Source organism: Equus quagga, chromosome 8, assembly GCF_021613505.1.
Source record: "Equus quagga isolate Etosha38 chromosome 8, UCLA_HA_Equagga_1.0, whole genome shotgun sequence".
NCBI classification, from domain to species: Eukaryota; Metazoa; Chordata; class Mammalia; order Perissodactyla; family Equidae; genus Equus; species Equus quagga.
The window spans coordinates 131,204,106-131,230,870 of NC_060274.1; the positions used below are offsets into that span (position 1 = coordinate 131,204,106).

At 41.8% G+C, this 26,765-nt stretch overlaps 1 protein-coding gene across 1 annotated transcript in view; it reads left to right on the forward strand.

Moving 5' to 3' along the window:
- Positions 1-26,765, forward strand: part of UBE3C (ubiquitin protein ligase E3C) — a 123,291-nt gene that overhangs the window by 75,215 nt on the left and 21,311 nt on the right. Inside the window, exons 18-19 of the mRNA XM_046669080.1 lie at positions 2,049-2,296; positions 23,068-23,280. Of these exons, the coding sequence (XP_046525036.1) occupies positions 2,049-2,296; positions 23,068-23,280 (461 nt within the window). The remainder of the gene's footprint in view (positions 1-2,048; positions 2,297-23,067; positions 23,281-26,765) is intronic.

The following is a 26,765-nucleotide window of genomic DNA, read 5'->3' on the forward strand; positions in this document are numbered from 1 at the left end:
TTTTGTGTTGCATCTATAATTATCTGCTTAGATTTCTTTTGGCATTTGCCCAGAACTTGAGATTGAACATATTTTGTAATCATATTAATAAAAATAGATGCAGATAACATATTTGTAGAATTTAATCATCAGTGAAATGCATGTTCTTCATGTAAGTGTAGTTAAATTTAAAAAATAAAAGTGTTTTAGTAGATGAGCCTATGCTTTGTAGGTAATAGACATATTTTTTAATTATAGCACTTCCCTTTACAATATTAGCTATATGTCTTTAGATAAATAATTCAAACTTCCTTGTTTGTAGTTTTCTCACTGCAAATAGGGATAATTCTTAACCCAGAAGGTTGGATGTTAAAGGATTTGAAGAAATGTATGTAAAATTCCTAGCGTAAATTCTAGCTCAGGGTAAATAGTCACTGATAGTTATTTCTTTGCAAAGTGCAAGAGTGAGCTGTGGCCACATTGTTTAGGCTTGTTTGCTTTGCTCCTGAGGGAGATGTGGGTGTTAAGACAGAGCTGACTTGCTCCAGCTCTTGCCCTTGCTGGCAGGATGAAGGTGACCCTGTCCTGTGCTGGCTCCATGAAAGGCACAGTTGGTAGCTGCAGCCAATGGTGTAAACCTCAGTCCGTACAATTATCATTGGCCCTGTTTGAAACGTATTTAGAATATTCAGAGCTCAGGTTCTCTGACTTCAGAGGTCCTGACACTGTCCATTGTAGCACTGGTGTATGAACATACATTCTGCTAACCCCTTTCCAGAGTGTTTTCTAGAGGTCACTTGTCCCTTGAGATGCCTCAGGTCAGCTACGTTTGGGTGAGTGCACATTAAGTCTGAAAGATGGCAGCAGCTCATTAAAGCCTGTGGACAGTGGTGCAGTGGCCAGACCTGGTCCTTTTGCTCTCCACCTTGCTGCACTGGATGCAGCAGCCCCCTGCCCACCCCTCCATCCCTCCTCCCTACTTATTTGCAAAGCACCTAAAGGACATTGGTGGGAAAAGATAAAGTTCATGTCAGTTACTTTCTCAGACCTGCTCCCTGATTAAGCCTGTCCACCAGAGACCACCTGGTTTTCACTCTTGGTAGAATCACTTTTGTTGGTATGTATTTAGGGTCTGAATCCTGAAGCCTGTATCGAAGGCTGTCATGTTCATGCCAGTGAGTCTGGGGGCATGTTATTCCTACTTGTGCAGTACTGTCCTTATGAGGACCTGTGTGGAAATGCCTCTCAGATATCAAGCTTAGTTAAGCAGCTTTGCCATTTTTATTTTTTATTTTATTGGTGAGGAAGGTTGGCCCTAAGCTAACATCCATGCCAGTCCTCGTCTATTTTGTATGTGGGACGCCGCCACAGCATGGCTTAATGAGTGGTGTGTAGGTCCATGCCTGGGATCCAAACCCGTGAACCCCAGGCCACCAAAGTAGAGTGGGCAAACTTGACCACTATGCCACCAGGCTGGCAGCCCCTCCCCTCCTTTTTTTTTAAATCTTTGCAGCACATTATATAACCAAAAATATTTCTACTTTTTCAGCTATCAATATTTCTTAAACATCACTTTTAAATGATGATGTCAGTTCTTACGTCTGACTCTCCTGTATCAGTGGCCTCTTTCAAAGGTCTTTGTAATGTTAATTTTACTGACATCTTCTTTAATCATTTGTCTTTTTTTTTCCTTCTTGGTAATAATTTTCTGTTCCAGTATCATCGCTTATCCTTAATTCCACTCCCCTCCTCTCCTAGTATTTTAGTTTGTTACATCTTTTAGAATGTGTGGGATAATTTTATTTCCTCCTAAACACCCCCTTTTCTCCCCAACTTCATTCTTGATATATTAATGTAAAGGAGCTTCTTTCTCTCTTTTTCCCATTGTAGACTCTGGGGGAAATAACTGGTCAGTCTATTTCATTATCTCTTTGATTTTTTTTGAGTCTTGCAATAAAATATCTCTAATATTCTTGCTCCCCTTCCCTAAACTTCCTGTAATACCAGCTTATTTTATTGCTTTCTTTTAAAATCTTTTCTCCTTGCCCCCGTCCCCCCTTCTTTAACAGAGCCTGATTTGAAAAAGCGGATCCGCGTGCACTTACTCAATGCACATGGCCTGGATGAAGCTGGCATTGACGGGGGTGGTATTTTCAGAGAGTTTCTAAATGAACTACTGAAGTCAGGATTTAACCCCAACCAGGGGTTCTTTAAGACTACTAATGAAGGGCTTCTGTACCCCAACCCAGCTGCTCAGATGCTTGTGGGAGATTCCTTTGCCAGACATTACTACTTCCTGGGCAGAATGCTTGGAAAGGTAAAGTAAACTTTATGTAAAATTGGATCTCAGATCACAAGATACTGACATTTTGTGTTTCTGTGTTGTTGGCGTCTATCTCATTGAAGATCTTTATTCAAAATTGCTTAAGAAATCTGGATGAAGGCTGAACGGTATTTTTTTTTACATAATAACTGCATTTCATTATTACATACCCAGTAGTTACATACGTAAAAATTATTGGTATAGTATGAAAAACATTATGATATAAAATTCTGTTTATAGAAATCTTAAAATAGTTATCTGCTAGCATAGGTATGTGGACTGCAAATATTTTAAGCCTTCTCACAGTTGTTCTTGTTGATAATTAGTGTTAAAAGTGGTTCTTTTAAGGTTCCATAAAATGTTTAAGTGCTGTGAGATGGAAGATCATATGTTATTCAGTATGATTTAAGTGTTCTATATGTTACATGCAAATTCTATGAACATTGGCCATTCAAGGATGATATTATGGTAATGCTCCAGTAACCAGAATGTTGCACCTGCTGACTCTCTGTACAAACACAACTTAGCATTTATTGTAAATGAAAGGAAAAGAATTAATTACATAACCTAGTGCACACTTCCTACTTAATGGTGAAACTTTCAAAACACTCCCTCCCATTAAAGTCAGGAACAAGATAAGGATACCTGGTGATACCAGTCCCGTTCATCATTGAACTGGATCGGCCACAGCCTGTCTTAGTCTCTTCAGACTACTGTAACAAAATACCACAGACTGGGTGGCTTATGAACAGCAGAAATTTATTTCTCACAGTTCTAGAGGCCAGAAGTCCAAGATCAGGGTGCCACATGGTCTTGTTTGGTGGGAGCCCTCTTCCTAGTTCGTGACCAGTGCCTTCTCACTGTGTCCTCACATGGTGGAAAGGGGTGAGGAAGCTCTCTGGGGTCTCTTAAAGACACTAATCCCATTCATGAGGCCCCGCCTCCTAATCCTATCACACTGGGGTTAGGACTTGCAACATAGGAATTTTGGGGAGCAGAACATTCAGACTGTAGCACAGCCTGTGGGTGTGCCGTAGTTGGGAACAGAAGGAGATGAGACGCCATTTACATCAGGAGTGGCTAACTGCTGCCCCACAGGTCAAATCCAGTCCAAAAAGAAGCATTGGGTTTTTTTTTCCTTTTTAATTGATTACTAACATTTTAAAGTGAGGAACATTTGCATACAAGGTTATATTTCTGGCTTAGTTTGTTTTATTTTTTGCTTCTTTGCACTTGAAATAGATTTAATGTTGACAGTTGCTAATCCTAGCAAGATGTAGCTGGCAAATATCCCAGTGAAATCAGTAATTGAAACACATACCTAAGATATTCTAAATGAGGCAGAAAATCATCTGGGTTATTCCATTGGAAGTCACAAATTAATGATTGTTGATTTTTTCTTTGAATGAATGGATTCCATTCTACCAATTCTAACTATATGATAGAACGTGGTACGTTTGGGGAAGTGTACAAGAATTCCTCAATGTTCAAACTCTCACTACCAAATATTCAGTATAATGACAGTTAAAACGTTTTACCGCAAATTCACTATCTGAATCAGAAGCCTGTTGTAATATCTTGCAAGTCGAGGCGAAAGGCCAGAGAGAATGCTGAGGGCAAGTCTCAGTGGTTCCCCTGCTGGCTCGCCTTGTCTGAATGAGGCGGCATCTTCCTGTTGTCTCATCAGCGATGCCCTTCATGGTTCCCAGCATCGGCTTCTACCAGGCACCCAGGGTCCAGTTCAGAAGATAACTTGCTTATTTGTTTTTGTTATTGGGGATGTTTCTTGCAGTATAGAAAAAAGATGTAACTTATATCTGAGTCTGTAAAGTATCATTGCGTAGTGCACACAACATGTCCACTTTTAAGATTATTATTAAAGTTCATGTTTTATTTTATTCAAGAATCCTTGGTGTGTTGTTATAGAGGTAGGTAAATGTTTTTCATGATATTTGGGGGAAATTTGTTAGGGTTTTTGGATGGTGTGGGAATGCACTTTTATTTCCCCTATTTAAAATAGTGGAATAGGAATGCCTGGTATCTAACATTTACTGTCCAACACATTTGCACATTTTTCGAGACATTGGATTGTAATCTGTACGGCTTCTGCAAGTCAAAGGTGTGACCAGAGGTGACATTCTGGAACTGAGGGCGGTGAACTACAGCCTCTGGCTAAGTCCACCCACCTGTTTTTTTTGTTATTAAGAAAAAAGAAAGTTTTATTGAAGTACAGCCAGCCTGATCATTTATATACTTTCTGTGGCTGCTTTCCCTACAACGACGGAGTTGAACGAAGCCTAAAGTATATGCTCTTGGGTGCTTTCCAGGATGAGTGCTGACCCTACTGTAGGACTAAGCCAAGAGCCAGATCATAAAGGGCCTTTATATTCCATGATAAAAAGTTTGATCTTCATCCTGTGCATCATGGAAAATCATTGTTTGAAGCAAATGGCTGAGATGATCAACTTAATGCATTTTTAATTCTTTAAAAATGGTTAAGAAGGCAACCATTTTTAAGTAACCATGGTAGCCATTATGGTCACCATGAGAATGGATTTTGGAGGATAAGACTCAAAGTAGAAGAGTCAAGACTCTAGGACAGTGATCTTGGTCCTAAGTGATGGTGGCCTGAATTATAGTAGTGTCGTGCTGTAGGGTCAAGTAAGCTGAGGACTGAAAGGTAACCACTAGATTTACCAGCAAGTTTTTGTTTCCTTCATGGTTTTTTTCTTATAACAGCTTTATTGAGATATAATTCACATACCATGCAGTTCACCCATTTAAAGTGTGTGATTCAGTGGTTTTAGTATATTCACAGAGTTGTGGGACCATCACCACAATCAAATTGAGAACATTTTCATCACCCATATCCATTAACAAGTACTCTTCCTTTCCCTGCACCCCAAACCCTAGGCAAACGCTAATCTACTTTCTGTCTCTATAGAGTGTCCTATTCTGGACATTTCCTGTAAATTGAATCATACAATATTGTGGCCTTCTGTGACTGGCTTCTTTCACTTAGCGTAGTGTTTTCAAGGATCATCCAAGTTGTAACATGTATCAGTACTTCATTTTTTTCGCTGAGGATGATTCGCCCTGAGCTACTATCTGTACCAATCCTTCTCTCTTTTTTTTGTAAGTGGGACAATGCCCTCGCATGGCTGGTGAGTGGAGCAGGCCCACACCCGCCACCCTAGGTGGAGCATGCAGAACTTTTAGCCACTCAGTTTCAGGGCCGGGCCCTTCATTCCCCTTTATTGCCAAGTAATATTCCATTCTATGAGAACCACATTTATTTATCTGTTCATCAGTTGATGCATATGTGGGTTGTCCTTGGTGATGTTTTTAGTGAAGTGATGTGATAAAAATGAGTTTGCTTTGGGGTAGGGAAGAGGAAGTGGAAAGTATAAAAATGGAAGAGTGTCGGTGGCCTTTTCAGAAGACTTGGCTCTGCAGGGAAGGAGAAAGAGGACCCATGAAGAAAGAAAACGGTCCAGAAAATAATGGGTGGGTGGGTTGGTTGGTTGATTTTCAAAGATAGGGTAGCTTTGTGTAGGTAAAATGTCCATGATAAAGAACCGCCTAAGAGGGGTGGTTTAGGATATTGGGAAAGACACACCAAAGAACTGATGAGCACGTAAGACCCAGAGCCATGTTCTCCAAGAGAATTTCCTGTGATGGTGCAGATGTTCTCTAGCTGACATGGGGCTGATGCAAGGAATCAAATTTGTGATGTAATTTTCATCACTTTGGATGTAAGCAGCCACTTCTGGCTAGTGGCTGTGGTGTTGAGCAGCTCTGGGGCACAGGTGGAGGGGTTGGCTTCAGCACCGTGAACAAGAGAGGGGGGCCAGAGGGTTTGTCTGTGTGAACTGGGTGAGGAAGGTGAGCAGGTGAGCCGTCAACTGGCAGGGGTGCCCAGCTGGTAGCAGGTTGGAGAGTGGCCTAAGGATTCAGCCCTCGGCGCTTTGGCATCCAGAAACACCTTGGGGAGTGGCCACTTGGGGAGGAAGATCAAAGAAAAGGTCTTGGAAGGGAAGAAAGAGAGGTGAATGGTGTGTTTAAGGCTGCTGTGAGGTCCAGAAGATGGGAACTGTGAGGGACGCACCTCTGCCCACTACAGTACATTGAGCCGGGTAGTAAATTGAATGCATGCTCTGCTTAGAGCTCAGTGTTCAGGGATGATTATTAACTAGCTTTATCATCTTTAAATGAATAATTAAGAAATGTTGGTATTGTAATTATTTTCTGTAAGACTCGGAACTGTAACCCTTTTCAACTGTATATTAAAATTCCTTTATCTATCATATTTGTAGTTCTGTTCTCTGTAGTCCATGTTAAACAGACCTGCCACTGTTCACCTTGCAGCACAGTATATGGAGTTGCCCATTTGAGAAGCGGCTTAATTAAAAATCACTGCCTGCCAAGCAGATTCTGCTCTTGTAACTTTTTTTAAAATACCAGCTTTTTTGAAATATAATTCACGTTCCTTAAAATTAAGCCTTTTAAAGTGTACGTTTCAGTGGTTTTTAGGATATTCACTGAGGTGTACAGCCGTCACCACTACCTTATTTCATAATAACGTCATCACCCTAGAAAGGAAAGCCCATGTTCCTTAGCAGTCATTACCCATCCTGCCCCAGCACCACCAGCCCTAGGCCACCACTAATCTACTTCCTCTCTCTGTGGATTTGTCTTTTCTGGGCATTTTGCATAAATGGAGTCATACAACATGTGGCCTTTTTGTGACTGGTTTCTTTGGCTTAGCATGATGTTTAAGGTTCATCAGTGTTGCAGCATGTGTCGGAACTTCATTCGTTTTTATAGCTAAATGATATTCCATTGTATGGTTATACTGCATTTTGTTTATCCATTCATCCATTGATGGACATTTGGGTGTTCCCACCACGTTTTGGCTGTTATGAATAACTCTGCTATGAACATTTGTGTACAAGTTTCTGTGTGGAGATGTATGTTCATTTCTCTTAGCCAAGAGAAATATATGCCTGGGAAGTGCTGGGTCATATGGTAATTCTATATCAAAGTATCTGCAACTTTTACAATCCCACCAGCAATGTGTGAGGGTTCTGGTTTCTCCACATTCTTGCCAACACTTCTTAGTGTCTGTCTTTTTTATTATAACCATCGTAGTGGATGTGAAGTGATATCCCATTGTAGTTTTTTTTTTTTTGATTTTTTTTTTTTTATTAATGTTATGATAGATTACAACCTTGTGAGATTTCAGTTGTACATTTTTGTTAGTCATGTTGTGGGTACACCACTTCCCCCTTTGTGCCCTCCCCCACCCCCCCTTTTCCCTGGTAACCACCGATCAGATCTCCTTGTCAATATACTAACTTCCACCTATGAGTGGAGTCATATAGAGTTCATCTTTCTCTGACTGGCTTAGTTTGCTTAACATAATACTCTCGAGGTCCATCCACGTTGCTGTGAATGGGCCAATTTTGTCTTTTTTTATGGCTGAGTAGTATTCCATTGTGTATATATACCACATCTTCTTTATCCAATCATCAGTTTCTGGGCATGTAGGTTGGTTCCACGTCTTGGCTATTGTAAATAATGCTGTGATGAACACAGGGGTGCAACGGACTCTTGAGATTTCTGATATCAGGTTCTTAGGATAGATACCCAGTAATGGGATGGCTGGGTCATAGGGTATTTCTATTTTTAACTTTTTGAGAAATCTCCATACTGTTTTCCATAGTGGCTGTACCAGTTTGCATTCCCACCAACAGTGTATGAGGGTTCCTTTTTCTCCACAACCTCTCCAACATTTGTCGCTCTTGGTTTTGGATGTTTTTGCCAATTTAACGGGTGTAAGGTGATATCTTAGTGTAGTTTTGATTTGCATTTCCCTGATGGTTAGCAATGTTGAACATCTTTTCATGTGTCTAATGGCCATATTCATATCTTCTTTTGAGAAATGTCTGTTCATGTCCTCTGCCCATTTTTTGATCGGGTTGTTTGTTTTTTTGTTGTTGAGCCGTGTGAGTTATACCATTGTAGTTTTGATTTGCAGTTCCCTTATGACTAATGATGTTGGGCATCTTTTCGTGTACTTCATGTCTTCTGTGGAGAAATGTCTATCAAGTCTTGCTCATTTCTTAAATTTAGTTGTCTTTTATTATTAAGTCTGTCTTATATTCTAGTTTCTAATCCCTTATCAGATATATGATTTGCAAGTATTTTCTCTGATGGTGTCCTTTGAAGCACAAAAGTTTTTAATTTTGATGAAGTCTAGTGTATTTATTTATTTTTTTCTTGCCTCTGCTTTTGGTGTCTTATCTAAGAAACCATTGCCTAAATCAAGGTCACAAAGATTTACACATGTATGTTCTTCTAAGAGTTTTGTAGTTTTAGCTCTTACATTTAGGTCTTTGATCCATTTTGAGTTAATTTCTTTTTTGGTGGTGTCAGCAGCCCCACTTGGTTCTTTTGCATGTGGATGTCTGGTTGTCCCTGAACCATTTGTTGAAAAGACTGTCCTGGCACCCTTGCTGAGAATCAGATGACCATCAATGAAAGGGTTAATTTCTGAACTCTGAATTCTGTTCCATTGATCTGTATGTCTAGTCTTATGCCAGTGCAACACTCTTTTGATTACTGTAGCTTTGTAGTAGGTTGTGTGTGTGTGTGTGTGTTTTATTAATGACAAGTGGTAACGGAACCTCAGGCCTAACAAAGCAGAGGGGTGGGTAGTAGGAGGGACTCAGTATGTTGTGGGTATAAAAAATCACGCCCCTCCAGCCAAGTGGCACAGCGGTTAAGATCACATGTTCTCCTTCGGTGGCCCAGGGTTTGCCTGTTTGGATCCAGGGTGCAGACATGGCATGGCTTGGTAAGCCATGCTGTGGCAGGTGTCCCACATATACAGTAGAGGAAGATGGGCATGGATGTTAGCTCAGGGCCCGTCTTCCTCAGCAAAAAGAGGAAGATTGGCGGCAGATGTTAGCTCAGGGCTAATCTTCCTCAAAAAAAAAAAAATCATGCCCCTTTATTTGTATCTCTTTGAGATGCATCGTTACAGTCTCAGTTATTAATTATTTGTTCAGATTCCAAATGTTGTGACTTTAATAATATGGATTTTGTGTTCTTCGCATTTAATAATGGCCTCCAACTTGACCTTACCATTATAACAGTATGTTTCTTTAGACTCACCTTATCATTTCAGTGACAAATTTCAGACATTGACCTGATGTTAGATTCCTTAGCATATATTTCAAACAGATCATTTTCTCACTTTATTCATTTTAAGTTACAGCATCTCCCTCCCAGCTGGAGCTGTGCACTGGCTTTGCTGTCAGTTCTCAGTGAGGTAACATCTCCCCGTCAGTAGTTCCTATGACTCAGCTTTAGCTCCCTCCAGAGGATGTAAGTTTCATAACTCATTGCATGAAAATCTTTGAAGTTATATGCTGTAGTTCTGTTAAGATGAACCCAAGAACCTCATAAATTAATAATAATAAAAATAAATTTAAAAATAATAATGAAGGTGAGCCTTTATTTTGCTAGACTAACCTGAAATACTCCTTAAATTTGGTAGTTCTCACACAGTGCAGTAACAGACAACAGAGTAATTTTATTTGCATGAATTAAATCTTTTTTTTCTGCTTTTTTTTTCCCCCCACATCCCCTTAGTACATAGTTGTATTTTTTTTTAGTTGCGGGTCCTTCTAGTTGTGGCATATGGGACGCTGCCTCAGCGTGGCCTGAGGAGCAGTGCCATGTCCGCACTCAGGATCTGCATGAATTAAATCTTATTAGAATTTTCTTTTTCCTTCCTGATTGTATAAATTGTCCAGTCTTGATTAATATAGAGAAAAGATACTTAGATGATCTTGGTTCACTGGAGTTTTCTGGCTAACTATGGTGATGTAAGTCTGGTGAGGACAGACTGCCTTTTCCTCCGTTCTTTGACGTGCTGCTCGTCCTGCAATGTTCTGAGGACGCGGTCTCACTGTGAAGGCCTCTGGGTTGAGAGGGAGAGCAGATTGCTCTCACTCTGTCAGACGCCAGGGAGGAGAATTTGGGATCTAAACCTTTCTCCCCAAAATGAAGTTTATGTAAATTATATCTCAGTAAAGCTCTTTATTTTTTTTAATAAAGCTCTTTAAAATAATGAGTTTAGACAAAACCAATAACAAAACTGTAGCTATTTGAGGATGGTAATTAATTTAATTCCATATACTTAAGACTTTACTTACAGAATTTTCTGCATGGAAATTTGTAAGGGAGTACTAGTTTCTCAGACATAATCTGATTATCATCTGATTACAAATGGTTAAACTTTGTATCGACGTGTTAAAAATTGTCCAGATGTGAGTGAAGTGTAATAGCACTAATAGTGTGGTATCTGGACATTAAATCTTTAAGAGAAGAAAATTGTATATTGATTGATTATGATATTTATTGGGTCATAATGTATTTAAATTTTCTTTAATGCATATGTTAGTGATTGTTTACTGTGATGAAGCGCAGAGAGATCTTCAAGAGTAGTGCTGCACGGGAAGAATTACCTCATGTCACTGGTCGCTTCTCAATTAATGGTTCCATTAGCAGATGATTCCTGCTTCTGGCGTGGGTCGTGATTGCATTTTATTGTCTGTAAATCAGGCTCCAGATGGGGAATAAATAAACAGCTCAAGGATGTGGTAATGTCATCTTGAACTTTTTTTTACAAATAGAAGCACCTAGGTCCATTTAAGCCAATTAAGTTCAAAATATTTGCTGAAGGAAATCTTTTATATTTGAATTCTATTTGAAAATGGCTCTTCTTTTTTCTTGCTTCACAATATTGATTTAATTGGGACAGAATGCCTATAAATCAGATTATTTGATAATATCTTGGTCATATATTTCAAAATTTTAATTAGATTGTGAAACTTCAGCATAGTTTATAATTTTGTATTTTAGTAGAACTCAGTGTGCACCTAATGTATCATGGAGTGTAATATTGACAGTTAACAGTTTATCCTGAGACTTTTGAGAGTTAGGAAAATTTACTTCCATATCATTAGAGTCCTTTTATAAAATGCTCACTGAATTTGCTGAGGCTTTAAAACTGTAGATTGAGGTGAATACTAATAATTTAAGTTACCTTGGACCTTAAATGGCAAAGCTGCTCTTTTATAATATCTTGTTTTGAACTCTCAAACTTATTAAGGGTCAGTGTAATAGAGATCAGACTAAGTGCTCTGATCTCTAAAGTTAATATATCTTTTCCCTTAGATTTTTTTAAATGTAATATTCAGAAAATAGTTGATCATTCTATGCTTAGCACAAGCCTTCCAATCCGTGTTAAGATCCATGGTATACTTTGGTGTCAGCAAATTTCACAAGCAAGCTTTCTCTGAATCTCCCAATTATCCACAGTAGATGGACAATTCATTATGAGTTTGCTCTTGTTGACCTTCAGCTTTTTTTGGAAGCAGAAAAATCAAAGATCATAATAATTTACAAATGATTACTTAGTTTGAATCTTACCCCTTCTGAGGATTGTACCTTTTATAGTATTCTAATAATCAGGATTTACATTTTCCATTAAAAACAAAACATTCTTAGATCTGGAGATTATTCTTCCTGTCAGTTAAGGTCATAGTTTTCTATGTAAGTTCATTTTATTCCTTTAAAATTAAACATGAAAGAAAAATGGTTTAGATTGTACAGTAAAAATGACAAGTGTATTCCAGAATTCAGTTGATTCCAGTGCCTAAAAGTATTATTACAGTTTTAGCCACTCCGAGATACTCACCAAAATTCTTTCTGCTCTTTGCTTACCATTGAGCTATCCCTTCTCATATTTTCAAGCACTCCCAAGCACTGGGTAGACATAGGTCAGTATTATATTGAGGCCATTGTCCCTCTTCTAAGCCGTGTTAAATTGTCAGACTTTTGCTGGTCCTGCTTAAAGTCTACTGCTTGTCTTTGCCTGGCTTTTCTTTGTGCAATTACGACAATAAATATCTAACAACAAAATATAGCCCAGACTTTAAGAAAGTTTAAATATAACTTTTAAACATCTAAACATTCATTTAGAATCTAACTTCATGAAAAACAAACCAAGTGAAGATGTGTATTGTTACTCTTGTTGTTTCTAAAATTGTGACCAACTTTGTTTGGGAGGTAGCAGTAGGTCGTTGAGCTCAAGCTCTTGGGTAAGACAAACTAGGCTAGGCTTCCTGGTTTCAGCAACAGGGATCTGAGCGGGGGAATGATAGGATCTGAATTTGTTTTAACAGATCTTCTTGCTTCTGGTCTTAGAAATAGCTTAAACAGGAGCAGGAACTCAAGCAAGGAGAGCAGTTGGAGGTATCACAGTCAGGTTGAGTAATCATGGTATCTTCATCCTGGGAAATAGTGTTGGAGAGGACTAGTTGGATCCAAGAGGATTGGCTGATGAATCAGATGTTGGAGTATGAGAGAGAAAGGCAGTTAAGCAGACTGCATGGATTTTGTTCTGAGAACTAGAAGGATGGAGGTGTCATTGACTAAGATGGGGAAGATTTGGGCAAGAGCAGATTTGGGGAGGGATGAAGAGATGTTTGGTTTTCCTTAAGTGTGAAATGTCTGTCAGACATTCATATTGAAAGTTAGGTAGGCAGTTGAATCTGTGGGTGTTGAGTTGAGGGGCAAGGTCTGGGCTGAACCAACAGGATTCAAATTGTGCTTCAGGTCATGAGACTGGGTGATATCACCGAGGGAGTTAAGTGTAGCTAGAGACAAGAGTGGACTGAAGAAATGAGTCCCAGGCCATTCCAAGACTTAGAGTTCAGAGAGTGAAGGAGAAGGAGCTAGAAGGTAGGGAGAAAACCAGGGAAGTCTGGTATTTTGGAAATCAAACAAAGACAGTCTGTTAAGAGAGAAAGGATTCTGCTCATAGGTCAGATAGACGGGGACTGAGAAGCGACCGTTTCATTTAGCAGTGTGGACAAGCAGCTTTCTTAGAGTGGTGGGAGCCAAAGCCTCAGCAGATGGGTTGAAAAGAATGGAAGCAGTGTCTTCCAGAAGTATCTTATTATGGCCTATATCCTATATCTCTGCAGGTGTGTCCCAACAGAAATATGTACATATATTCACCAAAATATATGCCAAAGAATATTTATAGTAATGCTACATTATATAGCCCCAAACTGGAAACTTCCTAAATGCCCTTCAGAAATATGCTGGGTAAGTAAATGGTGGGATATTCACAGGAACTATTGAATGAACAGACTACCACTGTTCACAACAATGTTGTTGAATGGCACAGACCTAACATTGAGTGAAAGAAGCCAGAAACAAAAGAGCGCATTATGTAGGAGTCCGTTTGTATAAGTTAAAAACAGACAAAAATAATTTATGTTGTTCGACATCAGGACCCTTGACCTTTGGAGGGTAATGACTGGGGGCAGGGGGTATGGTGGGGGGCGGTCTGGGATGCTAGTAATTTTCTCTTTCAGGCACTGAGTGTTTTCTGTGAGTGGATTCACTTGTGAAAACTGGTGGAGCTACTTAGGATTGGACCCGCCACCGCAGTCGACTTGACAAAAGGGAGATTATGAAAGGAAGGGTGGAAGGAGAAGAATCGGGCAAGCAATGATAGACAACTCTTGGGGTTGTCTCTGTAAAGAAAATTTGAGCCATGGCTTAAGGGATGTGGGGCTAATAGAGCTTTGTTTTTGTTTTAAAGATGAGAGAAATAATACCTGTTTGTATGCTGCTGAAAATAATTTGGTGAGATTGCTGTGGGAGAGAGGGAACACTTGCTGGAGCAATGTCCTAGAGAAGACACGAGGGTCTGGTGCAGAATTAGAGGGGGTGTGTAGGCAGTTTGTGCAAGAAACAGGGAGGGGAGATCATGTGGGCACAGTTGCAGAAGGTGGGAGCACATGACGATCATTCCGAGTGCTCCTCCTTTCTTGGTGACATAGCAAGCAAAGTCTTCAGCCAAGGGTGAAGATGGGGGAGGAAGGGTAGAAAGCTTGAGGAGAGATGGTGGGAATGCAGAGACAACAGGTGCGGGAGTTTTCAAAAGTGTGGTTCCCAGTCCTACTGAATCGAAACTGTGCAGGCAAGGCCAGCAATCTGTTTCCACATGCTCCCCGTGTGATTCTCACGCGCACTACAATCTGAGGATGGCGGGACTGGGAAATGCATAGGACTGCCAGCTAGCCTAGGGCTTGCTTGAGGTAAGCACCATAAATTGAAGTGAGTCCAGCTGGTGCGGGGACTTACTCTTCTCCAGACACAGACTAGGGTGTCGAGTTAGGTTACACCAGGGTGGTGGTTGCCAGGTGAATTGGGGGCAGGTGAATTGGGAGTGAAGGGATCAATGACAACATCTGAGCTGTTGAGAGAAGAAATTAATCAATGAGGACCTGAGGGGCAGGGACACTGAGAAGGTGAGCAGACAGTAATGGGATTTTGTGGTGGTTGGGGTTGTGGATGTGCTGGCCCTCAAGGAGGAAGGAGTCAGAGTGTGGGGTAGCTAAAAGTGAGGTTATGGAGGGCCACTAAGTCGCTGTAATGACAGTCCTAGGACAGGACTAAAGACTAGGTGGCTGAGGTAGAGGAGAGGACGGCAAGGGATCAGAGTGGTAAGTAAAAGGGACATCACAGTATTCTGGAGACTGTGACGGCATCAGGGAGGTGGCAGCCACCCTGAGGGGCTGCAGTGGGTGTTCTGGCCCAATGGCTTGAGGTTCAGAGCCAGGGACTGTGGGGGAGGGGGGTCTGGAGTACCAGTGAGGAACTGAGGGGTCCCTGCCTCACTTCTGCTCCCACTGGCACAAGAGTGTGAAGGAACAAACAGCCGCTGTTGGAGAGAGCTGCTGAGGACCACAGGGCGTCACACACCCGTCCTGAAAACACACAGTGCTCAGTGCTGCAGGAGAGTCAGGAATAATGCTGTGTCTTAGGGACAAAACCAGGAGCACAAAAGAAAAAACAGATAAACTGGACTTCGTCAGAAACTTCCGTGCTTCAGAGGACAGTGTCACAAAACTGAAAGGACAACCCACTAAAATGGAGAAGATATTTGTAAATCATGTCTGCTGAGGGACTTGTACTAGAATATATCAAGGACTCAGTAATAAAGACAGCCTAATTAAAAAATGGGCAAAGGATCTAAATAGACATTTCTCCAAAGAACATAAATAAGTGAGCGTTAAGCACATGGAGAGATGTTCACCATCATTAGTCATTAGGGAATGCAAATCAAAACCACAAAGAGAGACTGTCCACACCCACTAGGATGGATAGAGTCAAAAGACCGCTGGGGCCAGCCAGTGACATAGTGGTTAAGTCCGTACATTCTGCTTCAGTGGCCCAGGGTTCACCATTCGGATCCTCGGACCTACGCACTGCTTATCAAGCCATGCTGTGGCAGGCATCCCACACATAAAGTAGAGGCAGATGGGCACGGATGTTAGCTCAGGGCCTATCTTCCTCAGCAAAAAAAAAAAAAGGATTGGCGGTGGATGTTAGCCCAGGACTAATCTTCCTCAAAAAAAAAAAAACATAATAACAAGTGCTGATGAGGTTGTGGAGACGTTGGAACTCCCATACATTGCTGTGGGAATGTAAAGAAGTGTAGTCACTTTGGAAAACAGCCTGGCCATTCCTCAAACAGTTAAACAGGCTTACCTTTTGACCCAGCCAACATATGTCCACACAAAAACTTGTACAGAAATGTTCACAGTAGCTTTATGTATAATAACCAAAAGGCAGAAATGACTCAGATGTCTATCATCTGATGAATAGATGAACAAAATGTGGTACATCCACACAATGCAATATTATTTGACCATAAAAAGGAATGAAATACTACTATCTGCTACAGCATAGATGAGCCTCAAAAACATGCTAAGTGAAAAAAATCGCAAAAGATCCCCATTATCAGATTCCATTTATGTGAAATATCCCAAATAAGGAAATCTGTAGAGACAGTAGATCAGTGACTGCCCAGGCTAGAAGGGATAGCCGGAAGGACGAGTGACAGCTAGGGGTAAGGGGTTTCTTTGGGGGCGGATAAAAATGTTGAAAATTAATTGTGGTGATGGTTGCACAGTTCTGTGAAAGAAAGAACCATTGGGTTGTTCACTTTAAATGGGTAAATTGTAAGATATGTGAGTTATATCTCAGTAAAGTTGCTACAAAAAAGTAATGCTGTAATGTGGTAATTTTGATGGAGCCAGTGTCACAGGAGTTAGAGGAGGGAGAAGTCAGTGTGGGATGGAGTGGGCTGCTCGCTCTAAGCAGAACGAGCCGGAACAATCGTGTGGATCATCAAGTCTTCTCAGGGAAAGGACTCAGTACCTAGTGAGGACTGAGTATTTGCCCTTGGGGGCATTGGTGTCCTCAAGTTTCAAGGGAGGTAGTTTGATAGATTTCAGAAGTCTAATATTCTATCCTCATCCTGTATTGTAGAGTTTGTAAACCTGAAAAATGTTTCGTTTTGATTATTGAAGATAGTTCTTGGTTGTGTGGCGCACCTTAACTGGACCACAGTATTTTTTTAGACTCCTGCTGTCGTTCAGAAGCAGGGATGAAGCAGCTGCCCTAAAACTCCCAGAGATTCACTTGCTGTGGGTAGACGCGGGAATGTGGGTTTGTTGGTTTGGTCATGAAGATGTAAGTTCTTGGTCTTCAGGAGTATTTTGGTGGCAGGGTGGGAGGAGCACAGTGGTTTCTCCTTGTGGCCTGTGGACTGGGAGAGAGAAGGGTGCGGGATCGACTCTCAGCTTCTCCAGGGATTCTCAGAGTGTGGATTGATTTCTGGATATCCAACAAGGAAATAGAATGTGAGAAGTGAAATTTCATCTCCCACCCACCCACCCATCCCCTAAGGGTTTCTGAAGTAAAGAAGCTATTCTGAAAAATAAAGCTGTGAAACCGTAAGTGCAGATTGTCAGTTGCAGTGAACACGTAGAACTCTCGCCTCGCGAAGCCTTCACTTCCAGGCCTGGTGGGCAGTTATGTCTCGCGGCCCCTCAGCTCACCATCCTGTGCTGCTGGTTGCAGGAAGGCATGTGAAGGAGGGTCTCAAAGAAGAACATTGGGGTGAGGGAGCGCCCGTGAGGGGCAGCGGCTCTGCTCATGGGCACTTTGGAGCCTCCATAGGCAGAAGGGTCGACTCCGGGAAGGCAGAAGCACCGTCCAGACGGCTGCTGCCGGCCTCCCAGTGATCCCTTTCTTTAGATAGGAGAATCGCTGGGCCCTACCTAGTCACACTTAGTGCACGTTTGCTGAATCGTGAACGAGCAGAGCTCATTTCAACTTCATCAATATTCAGAGAAACACTGGAGGCTGCCCAGAAGTGTGCCCAGCATTTGGTTCTGTCGGGGAGAAGGGTGGAGGGCCTGGCCTGTCGTCCTGGCTGGCAACAGTGCATGTGAAACACAGAAACACAGAATACAGTGCAGTGACACAGATCTTTACACTCAGTATCATGTAGCTGTGTAGACGAAGGGGTTAAACGAGTGAACAGTGTAGAAAGACCTCTGGAATAGGATTGTGAAGACCAGGGGTTTGAAATGAATCTTGACATATATGTAGTTTTGCACAACCTAAACTATCTCAAAAGAGAATAGATGGTTTTTTGCAAACGAATTCATGGGTGCCCAATTCCAGTGTGTAAAGTGGTCCCTAGCACACAGCTGGTACTTATTAAATGTTTGTGAAATGGTTGGGCACCGTATGTTGTACACAGACTCATGTCTTAAAGGTTAGGTATGTTTCCTGCCCTCCAGGAGCTTGTAGTCGTAAAACTCAATAGTAGTCCCAGCAGAGACCATGTTTTTCAACTCCCGGTTATTAATTCTGCAGCACGACTATTAAATAGCTTGTACTATCAGCATCCATTATTTTACATTTCTTTTTTATTTTTTTAAACTCCGAGATTAGCATGATCTGAAATAATTAAAATTATTGTCTTCTTACTCAATTAGGGTGGCTTTAAAACAAGACATCCCTGATATAGTTTTTAGATTAAGTTATAAATGTTCACTTTAGAACTACCTGAAGATTGATAGAGATGCATTTGAAAAGCATTATTTTTTTATTGATTCTTAATGTAGTAAATTACTGAAGTTATTTGGCAGCAAACAGAAATGGCCTGTGATGTGGCTCACATTTATTCTCCTGATAGTGCCACAATTTGCATTAATTGCATTGAGACTGCACTCACTTATATTAAAAGGCTTCTACTATAATTAATCCTTTTTATTTCAAATCATTTTGGCACAATTTCTAGCTATAAACACTCATAAAAGACAGACAGTTGAAAAATACGTTACAGGTTTTTTCCATATACCTATTGCTATTTTTTCATGACAAGTAGTTATTGATAGGCTTCTAGGAACAAGTATGGTGCGACTGACTTAGAATTAAGGCCAATATGAAAAATGCTAAGTGGATTATTTTGCATAAAAAATAGGCAGTTTTTGACGTTGTATAATTAACCTGTGTTTAGAAAATACCTTGATTTATGCCTACATTTGTATCTAAGTTGCATACATTATGGAAATTTAATTTATAATCCATTTAGCTGATGCAATCATAGTTTTTAGTGCTATCATTTATTAGTCCTTGTATATTAAATGCTCTAAAGGTTTAAACCTGCCTTATGTAAAAAATTATACCTATGCATTTACATTTTATGAGTCACAGTGGGATTTCTGTTTAAAATTCAGGTAGCTCTGCTATATTTAACGAATTTCACTGGTTTATTGTTACTAATGCAGAAATGGCAAACAATGACCTTATATATTGAACATCAAATGATTTACACTTCCAGTTTACTTTAGAGTCCACGGTACAAATGAGGCTTTTCGTCCACACCTGGAATCAATCATGTCATCTTATGCAGAATGTTCTCCTTGGCTTGAAGTCATCATTCATTTAGAAGGAAGGGGATTTATAAGTGCTCCAGGTTAATAGTATTAGCCATTCTTAACTTTGAGCAAACTGGCTTTCCACAGGGCTCTCTGCGCCATCGGTGGACGACTTCAGTGCCGGTCTCCATTTTGTTGCTCACCCTCTCATTAAGAAGTCCTTTTTTGCCATCCTTTCAAAATTAACTGGGTAATCATTAGTCTTCAAATCAGAAATAAAAGCTCTGGGAAATAGCACTTCAGTTTCCTTGGCAAAACGCATCTGTGGTCTGAGCTGGAGGGGGTGTTATGAAGTTGCAGTGAACAGGTGGTGAACCTGAGCTTCTTAGACACGCCAGCCTTGGGGAAAATGTCGCTCCACATGCCTGTCAGGAGCTTTCTGGAACACGAAGCCAGTGCACTCTGGATGGTTGGATGGATGGAGGTCTGATAGCTATTGCCTAGTTTCCTCCAGTCGTGTTAGTGGGTGAGACTTTAAAATGTACATCTCAAGGGGTGTCAGCATTCTCTGGTGGTTTAGGAGGAGAAGTGAAAATAGTCATGTGAGTGTGTAAACTGGGTGTATTTGGTTAAGGACCAGTTATTTTATAGACTACCACGTGGGAAATAGGTGATTAATTACTGTACCTGTACTGGGAGCTATGACTAAGGAAAGGGTTCACTTGAACCAAGGTGAGCAGTGGCACATAGGCCGAAAATTTCATATCTGCTAGAAGATTGAGGGAGCATAGTGCCAGTGCTCTAGAAACTGTTTGCGCTCATATTAGTTAATTCACACAGACCTGTCCTTCTCTTTCTTTCTTTCTTTCTTTTTTTGGTGAGGAACATTGGCCCTGAGCTAACATCTGTTGCCCAACTTCCTCTTTTCTTTTTTGTTTTGCTTGAGGAAGATTGTGGGTAAGCTAACATCTGTGCCAATCTTCCTCTGTTTTGTATGTGGGACTCTGCCACAGCATGGCTTGATGAGTGGTGTGTAGGTCTGTGCCCAGGATGCAAACCGGGGAACCCTGGGCCACTGAATCAGAGTGTGCTAACTTAACCACTGCACCACCAGGCCAGCCCCAGTTCTGTCTCTTTAAACCCTCATGTTTCACATTTAGTGTATATGGATGTGATCAGGTAAATGGCCTCTTGGAAGAGTGACTTCTGAAGTTAGTTTCATGGCTGAATGATGACCCCTTAGATTAAATTTTGTTTTTGTTTTGGTAGTCCTTGAGTAGCATAATAGCGCTCAAATCCTAAAACAGTGGTTTAAAGAAGATCTGACTGTGTCACAACATAGCCCACAAAGCATAGCTCATTGCAGTGGTTTCTAAAGTGAGGTTAGTCCAGCCCTCGCCCACTCTGTCTGTCCTTCTGCGGTCCCTCCAGCTCTCCTTCACCGAGTGGGGGTAATGACACCACTGCCCTCTCACCGGGGAAGGTGGGAGGCTGCAGTCATGGGAGCGTCTCAGAGGGTTGTAGTGAATACATGTCTTTGCAGATTAGATGTATTCTAAGAAAAATGGACGTTGTAGAGGAAATCTAGATTTCCCCTTGACTCCCATGTAAGAATCACTCTTCCCTTACAGTTAGGAGACCTTCCAAATAGGGCAGATGGAAATGAGATCACTGATGTCGGGTGCTCAGCATAGGACCTGGCACGTGGCAGGCATTCATTGAGTGGTGACTATTATTTTCATTAGAACATTTTTGACAAGAAAGAGTTGTTGTGACTTCCAAGTCAGTCCTCTGTTAGAATAAAATAATAAGAATGCATCTGAAAATTTTATACAACATTCCTGATTCCTTGTTGCATTTTACAGCCTTAGACTATAAGAACATTTTTCATGCCAGGTGAACCCTGACATTATGTTGGAAAACTTACATAATTTTACTTCCCACTTTCTTTTGCTGGGGTATCTCTGGTGATTAATATAGTAATACCAACACTTAATTTAGTCTAATACCACTGGTCATCAGGGAAATGTAAATTAAAACCACAATGAGATACCCCATTGCACCAGAATAACTAAAATTTAAAAGACTGACAATACTAATAATTGGTGAGGATGGAGACCATTGCAGACTTCTAGCATTGCTGGTTGTGGTGAAAAAATCATTGCATCTTGGAAAATAGGGTGTCAGTGTCTAACAGAGTTAAACTACCTTGTGGCCCAATCCTTCCACTGTCAGCAGTTCTTCTCTTCAGTGTATACTGAGGAGAAGTCAGCACAGATCGACAGGAAGCTTCGTCCATCACTCTTCATAGCAGCTTTACCTAATCATAACCCCCAAATGGAAACAGCTCAGTGTCCGTCATCAGGTGACTGGGGAAGGCTGTTACACAGCAGTAAGTAAAAGAGTAGTAGCATAGGGGAATCTCAGAAATACTGTGTCGCAAGAACACAGATATAATACATACTGTGTAATCCCATTTATGAAGTTCTGGAACTGGCAGAACTTCTCTGTGGTGATAACAGACTGGGGGTTAACCTGGGGGAGAGTATTGACTGAAGGGCGTGAGCGAACTTGACCTGGGGAGGGTGTAAATGTTCTATGTCTTGATCTGAGTGGTCTTTACACCGGTGTAATCAAATGTAATAATTTATCAAACTAAGAAGTTGTACATTTTCTTTTACTATGTATAAATTATACTTTAATATAGATAAATGCAAAAATAATTATGCACTGCAATCCTTATACGTAAAGGTAGACAGTGACTTAGAGTGAAAACATTGATTTGGGTGTCAGGAATCTGGGTTTTGATACCAATTTTGCCACGTACCAACTCATAATATCTGGACGATCCTCAGAATTCTGATGTCTGATTTCTTCGTTTTAGAATGGAGGTTGGCAGACTGCAGCCTATGGGCCGAATCCAGCCTGCCACCTATTTTCGTATGGCCAGTAAGCTAAGGATGCTTTTTCCATTTGATGGTTGGAAAAAGACTCTAAAGAAGAAGAATATTTCTTGAGTTGGAAATCTCATGAAATGCAACTGTGATATACAGCTTTCCACGTGTTGTCTGTGCTACTTTTGTGCTATAAAGGCAGAGTGGAGGGGTGGTGACTGAGACAGTCTGGCCTGCTATAGTAGATTGAATTGTGACCCCCCCAAAAATATACTCAAGTCCTAATACCCTGTACCTGTGAATGTGACCTTATTAGAAGAAAGAGTCTTTGCAGGTGTCATCAAACTGAGATGAGGTTGTGCTGGGTTAGAGTAGCCCCAAATCCAGTAACTGGCATCTTCAGAAGAGAAAGGAGAGGGAGATGAGACGCACATGGGAGGGCAGCCATGTGAAGGGACAGAGTTTGCAGTAACACAGCTACAAGCCGGGGATCCCTAGGGACTGCTGGCACCACCAGAAGCTGGAAAGCACGAGGAAGGACCCTTCCCGAGCCTCCCGAGGGCCTGGCCCCATGGCTCTGATCTCGGTTCGGTCTGCAGAGCTGTGAGATGCTAGGTTTCTGTGGCTTCAAGCCACCCCGTTGGTGGCACTGTGTTACAGCAGGCCCGGGAAACGGATACACCCGCAAAGCCCTGCACAGAAAATGCTTGCCAACCTCTGTTGTCCCATGAAGGATTTGACTCTTAAAAATTCCCACTGGTATTAACATTTGACTATTTCAGCCCTAAAATTCTTTGATAGTCTGCTCTCGAATTTTTGACATACTGCATGCGTGCATTGAAGGCTTAACCTGTGGCCTGGCACGTGGTGAACGCTCACCAAACATTAGCTTCCGCCATCCTCGTCATTGTTATGGAGGAAAAGTATCTGCTATCTTAGACTTCTAAGTATCAAATGAACATAGACATCTTTTATTTTAGAAAGTATGGAAAAAGATTCCCACGAAATGCTAATCATTGTTCGTTGTTCTTATTTGAAGGCTCTCTATGAGAACATGCTGGTGGAATTGCCCTTTGCTGGCTTTTTTCTGTCCAAGTTGCTTGGAACCAGTGCAGATGTGGACATTCACCATCTCGCTTCGTTAGATCCTGAAGTGTATAAGAATCTGCTTTTTCTCAAGAGCTATGAGGGTGATGTGGAGGAGCTCGGGCTCAACTTCACTGTGGTGAACAATGACCTCGGAGAAGCCCAGGTGAGAAGCACTTCCTTGTCTCGTTTGTTCCTGACGCCCAGCTTTTATTCACAGGGTGACGAGGCAGAGGATTCACACACCCACGTATTTCTTTCTGTGTGAAGATACAGTTGCTTTCTATCATTTGCGCTTTTGCACGTTTGTTAGAAGAATTCCAGTGGCTGAGCATTGGAAATCAGGGGGTCAGTGGGACCCTGAAGCTCCTGAGCCCTGGCCTCAGTTGTGCCACCAGCTGGGTCCAGCTGAGCACCTCGCAGTGAGGCGCTGTCCTGCGTGTTCAGCCCATCCTTCTGGGGACTTACGGTCTCGTGGCTGTGAGGTGCGCCTTGTTTCTTGTCTTGCTCTTGGTTCCCGGCAGTGCAGGTTAGCACCTACCCGACAGAGCCCTGGGGCTGGTCAGTGCTCCATCCTCACCTACTCATAGTGGACCTCGACGCTCTAAAGCTGCTCACTGGGGTGTTTTTTCTGACCTTTGTTGTCCATCTGGTTGCCCTTGTTACTTTTATCCTTTAAAAAAAACAACGTATATTAGAGAGTAAAACTAATTTTTTAAATAATAGCTTTATTGAGATATAATATACATACCATAAAATCCACCCTTTAGAGTGTCCAATACAGTTTAGTGTATTCACAGAGTTGTGCCACCATCACTAACATCTAAATTTAGGACATTTTCATTACCCCAAAGGGACCATGTGCCCATAGCAAGTCACTGCCACCCGCAGTCTAGGCAAGCGCTGATCCGCTTTCTGTCTCTGTGCTGTTGTCTGTTCTGGACATTTCACATAACTGGAGTCTCCCGGGATGTGGCCTTTTGTGACTGGCTTTGCTCACTTGTTGCAGGCATCAGTACTTGATTCCTTTTTCTGGCCGAATGATGTCGATTGTTTGAATAGCCCACTCGGTAGGTGTTCGGGTCCACTTTTGGCTGTGATGAGTGATGCTGCAGTGAACATTCATGTACAGCATACTGAACTGTTTATGGATGGATTGATGGCATCAGGGGTTTGCCTTCGGTATTAGGAGAACAGGGCAGTAGGTGAAGGCACAGATGGCCTGGACTGGCCAGGAGCTGGTGCTTTCTGAGCCTGGTGGTGGGCGTGGGGTTCTTCATACTGTTCTGTCCACTCGAGCATATGTTCACATGTTCCCATAATTGACAACACTTTTTTTAATGCATATAGACAGATCAAATTGTTTGAGGACCTTTGAAGTCATATCTGTTAGCGTCTCTCATTTTATTAGATTTTAAAGTAACCAGCTGTGCTTTTCTACTTATATTTGGGTTTCAGGCAAGTATGTCTCTTTCATGAGGAAGAGGCGTCTTTTCTGCTATCCTTATGTAGATAATCTTTTCTGAATTTAGTAGTTGGATTTTAACTACAAAAATATTATCTTTAAACTTTGTAATTCTTTCTCTCAATTTTTATCACTAGGCTTCTAATCCAGGCTTTCAAAAATCATCAGCTTTGCCAACTTAAAAGTAATTGCATATTAAATAGATACTTAGTGTCCAGTCAATTCTCTGCTGAGACTGCGTTGACCCCCATCAGGTGCTCTTTAACCGAATGGCCCGGTCACAGGCACCAGCGTTCTGTCTTGGTGAGCGCACACAGTGAACAGGCGTGGATTATTACGGTTCTGGTCGTTTTTGTATCCTGTGACCTACCATGACTGGTCTTTCTTTCTTCACTCATTCATGAGACCATATGACTCTCTGTGTAGCAGCCGTTATGCTACACAGAGGAGATGTTTTTGAAACTGTACAAGCTCACACATTCTGACCAGGGAGACAGATATGATCTGTGCGGTCAGATGTGCATAGCTGAGTAGTAGCTCAGAAGGAGGGCTCAACTCCAGGTGGCTCAGGGAGGGTTACCTAGAAGAGCCCCCGAATGGGTGGTGGTGAGCTCACCGGGTAGGTAAGCAGATTTAGAAGTGGCTGGAGTTTGGAGCCACTTTGGACCTCCTCTTGGATGCCAAGAGATCTGTGGAACCATTTAGGCCTCAGAAAGAGAGCCAGTGTTTCAGTCCATGGCTGATTTGAGGTATTTCACTGCTTCAGTGTAAGACAACCTAAACAGGTGCATTTCAGAGCTAAATGGAAAGTGAATAACAAGAAAATATTTGAGCCCCTTGTCAAAGGAGGCTGAGGTTTTGATTCTGTAAGTTAGGGAGGACCTGGAGGCAGGCTGGGTATTCTTCGGGTCAGGTGGTTCCAGAATTCAGAGAAACCACAACTTGGGGGTTAAGCAATGAAAAAAATTTTAATGATAGGACTTCAACTGTAATTTTCATTTTTAAAATTACATTCCATAGATCTGTATCTTGAACTAAGCAGATTTTCTTTGAGTCAGAAAGGGGGTAGGGCAGGCAGGACGCACTTGTGCTGAACTCCCCGTCCCTCTGCCACACCCCTGACAGCCACCATCCTGCTTTCTGTCTATGAATTTGATGACTCTAGTATCTCCTGTGAGTGGGATCATACCGTATTTGCTCTTTTGTGACTGGTTTATTTTGCTGAGTATCATGTCCTCAAAGTTCGCCCACGATGTAGCACGTGCCAGAGTTTCTTCCTTTTTAAGGCTGATTAATACTCCATTGTACATATCTATCACATTTGCTTATCTATTCTTCTGTCAGTGGACATTAGAGTTGTTTTGGCTATCATAAATAGCAGTGCCATAAACATTGCTACATAATTATCTTTTCGAGTCCCTGGTTTCATTACTTTTGTATATATACCTAGAAGTGGAATTGTGGGTCATATGGCCAGTCTGTGTTTTAACTTTTGTTTTAAGGATTTTTTTTTTTAGATTTTATTTATTTATTTATTTGTCCTTCTTCTCCGCAAAGCCCCCCAGGACGCAGTTGTCTATTCTAGTTGTCGGTCCTCTAGTCATGCTGTGTGGGACACCACCTCAGCGTGGCCTGAGGAGCCACGCCCAGGATCCACACCGGCGGAGCGCGCCAACTTAGCCACTCGGCTGCGGGGCCGGCCCCTGTGTTTGACTTTGTGAGGAGCCTCCACGCTGTTGTCCACAGGGGCTGCGCCATCTCGCATCCCCGTTAGCAGCGTGCCAGGGCTCCGACTTGCCCCCCTCGTCAGCACTTGCTGTTTCCGCTTTCTGCGCTCTCTCTAAGTCACCGCCGTCCTAGTGCGTGTGGCGGACTGTGTCCTCGTGCTGTTGCGGTACACAGAGCTCCTCAGGAAAATTCAGAAACCGAGTATATTTTTGTCGACTTCCTCTCGAGGCTGCAGAAGTGTTACGTGGTTTGTACACCACGGTGAGATCTTCAAAAACGAAACGAAAAAGCACACAAACATTTACACATCCTGGTATCGAAACTTTCTGGATATTTTTTAAATGATCATCTTTGTGGTAGTTGAATTTTCAGTCTGTTTCTTAACCTTTAAACTATCTCAGGGACCAGCCCTGTGGCCGAGTGGTCAAGTTCACACGCTGTGCTTTGGAGGCCCAGGG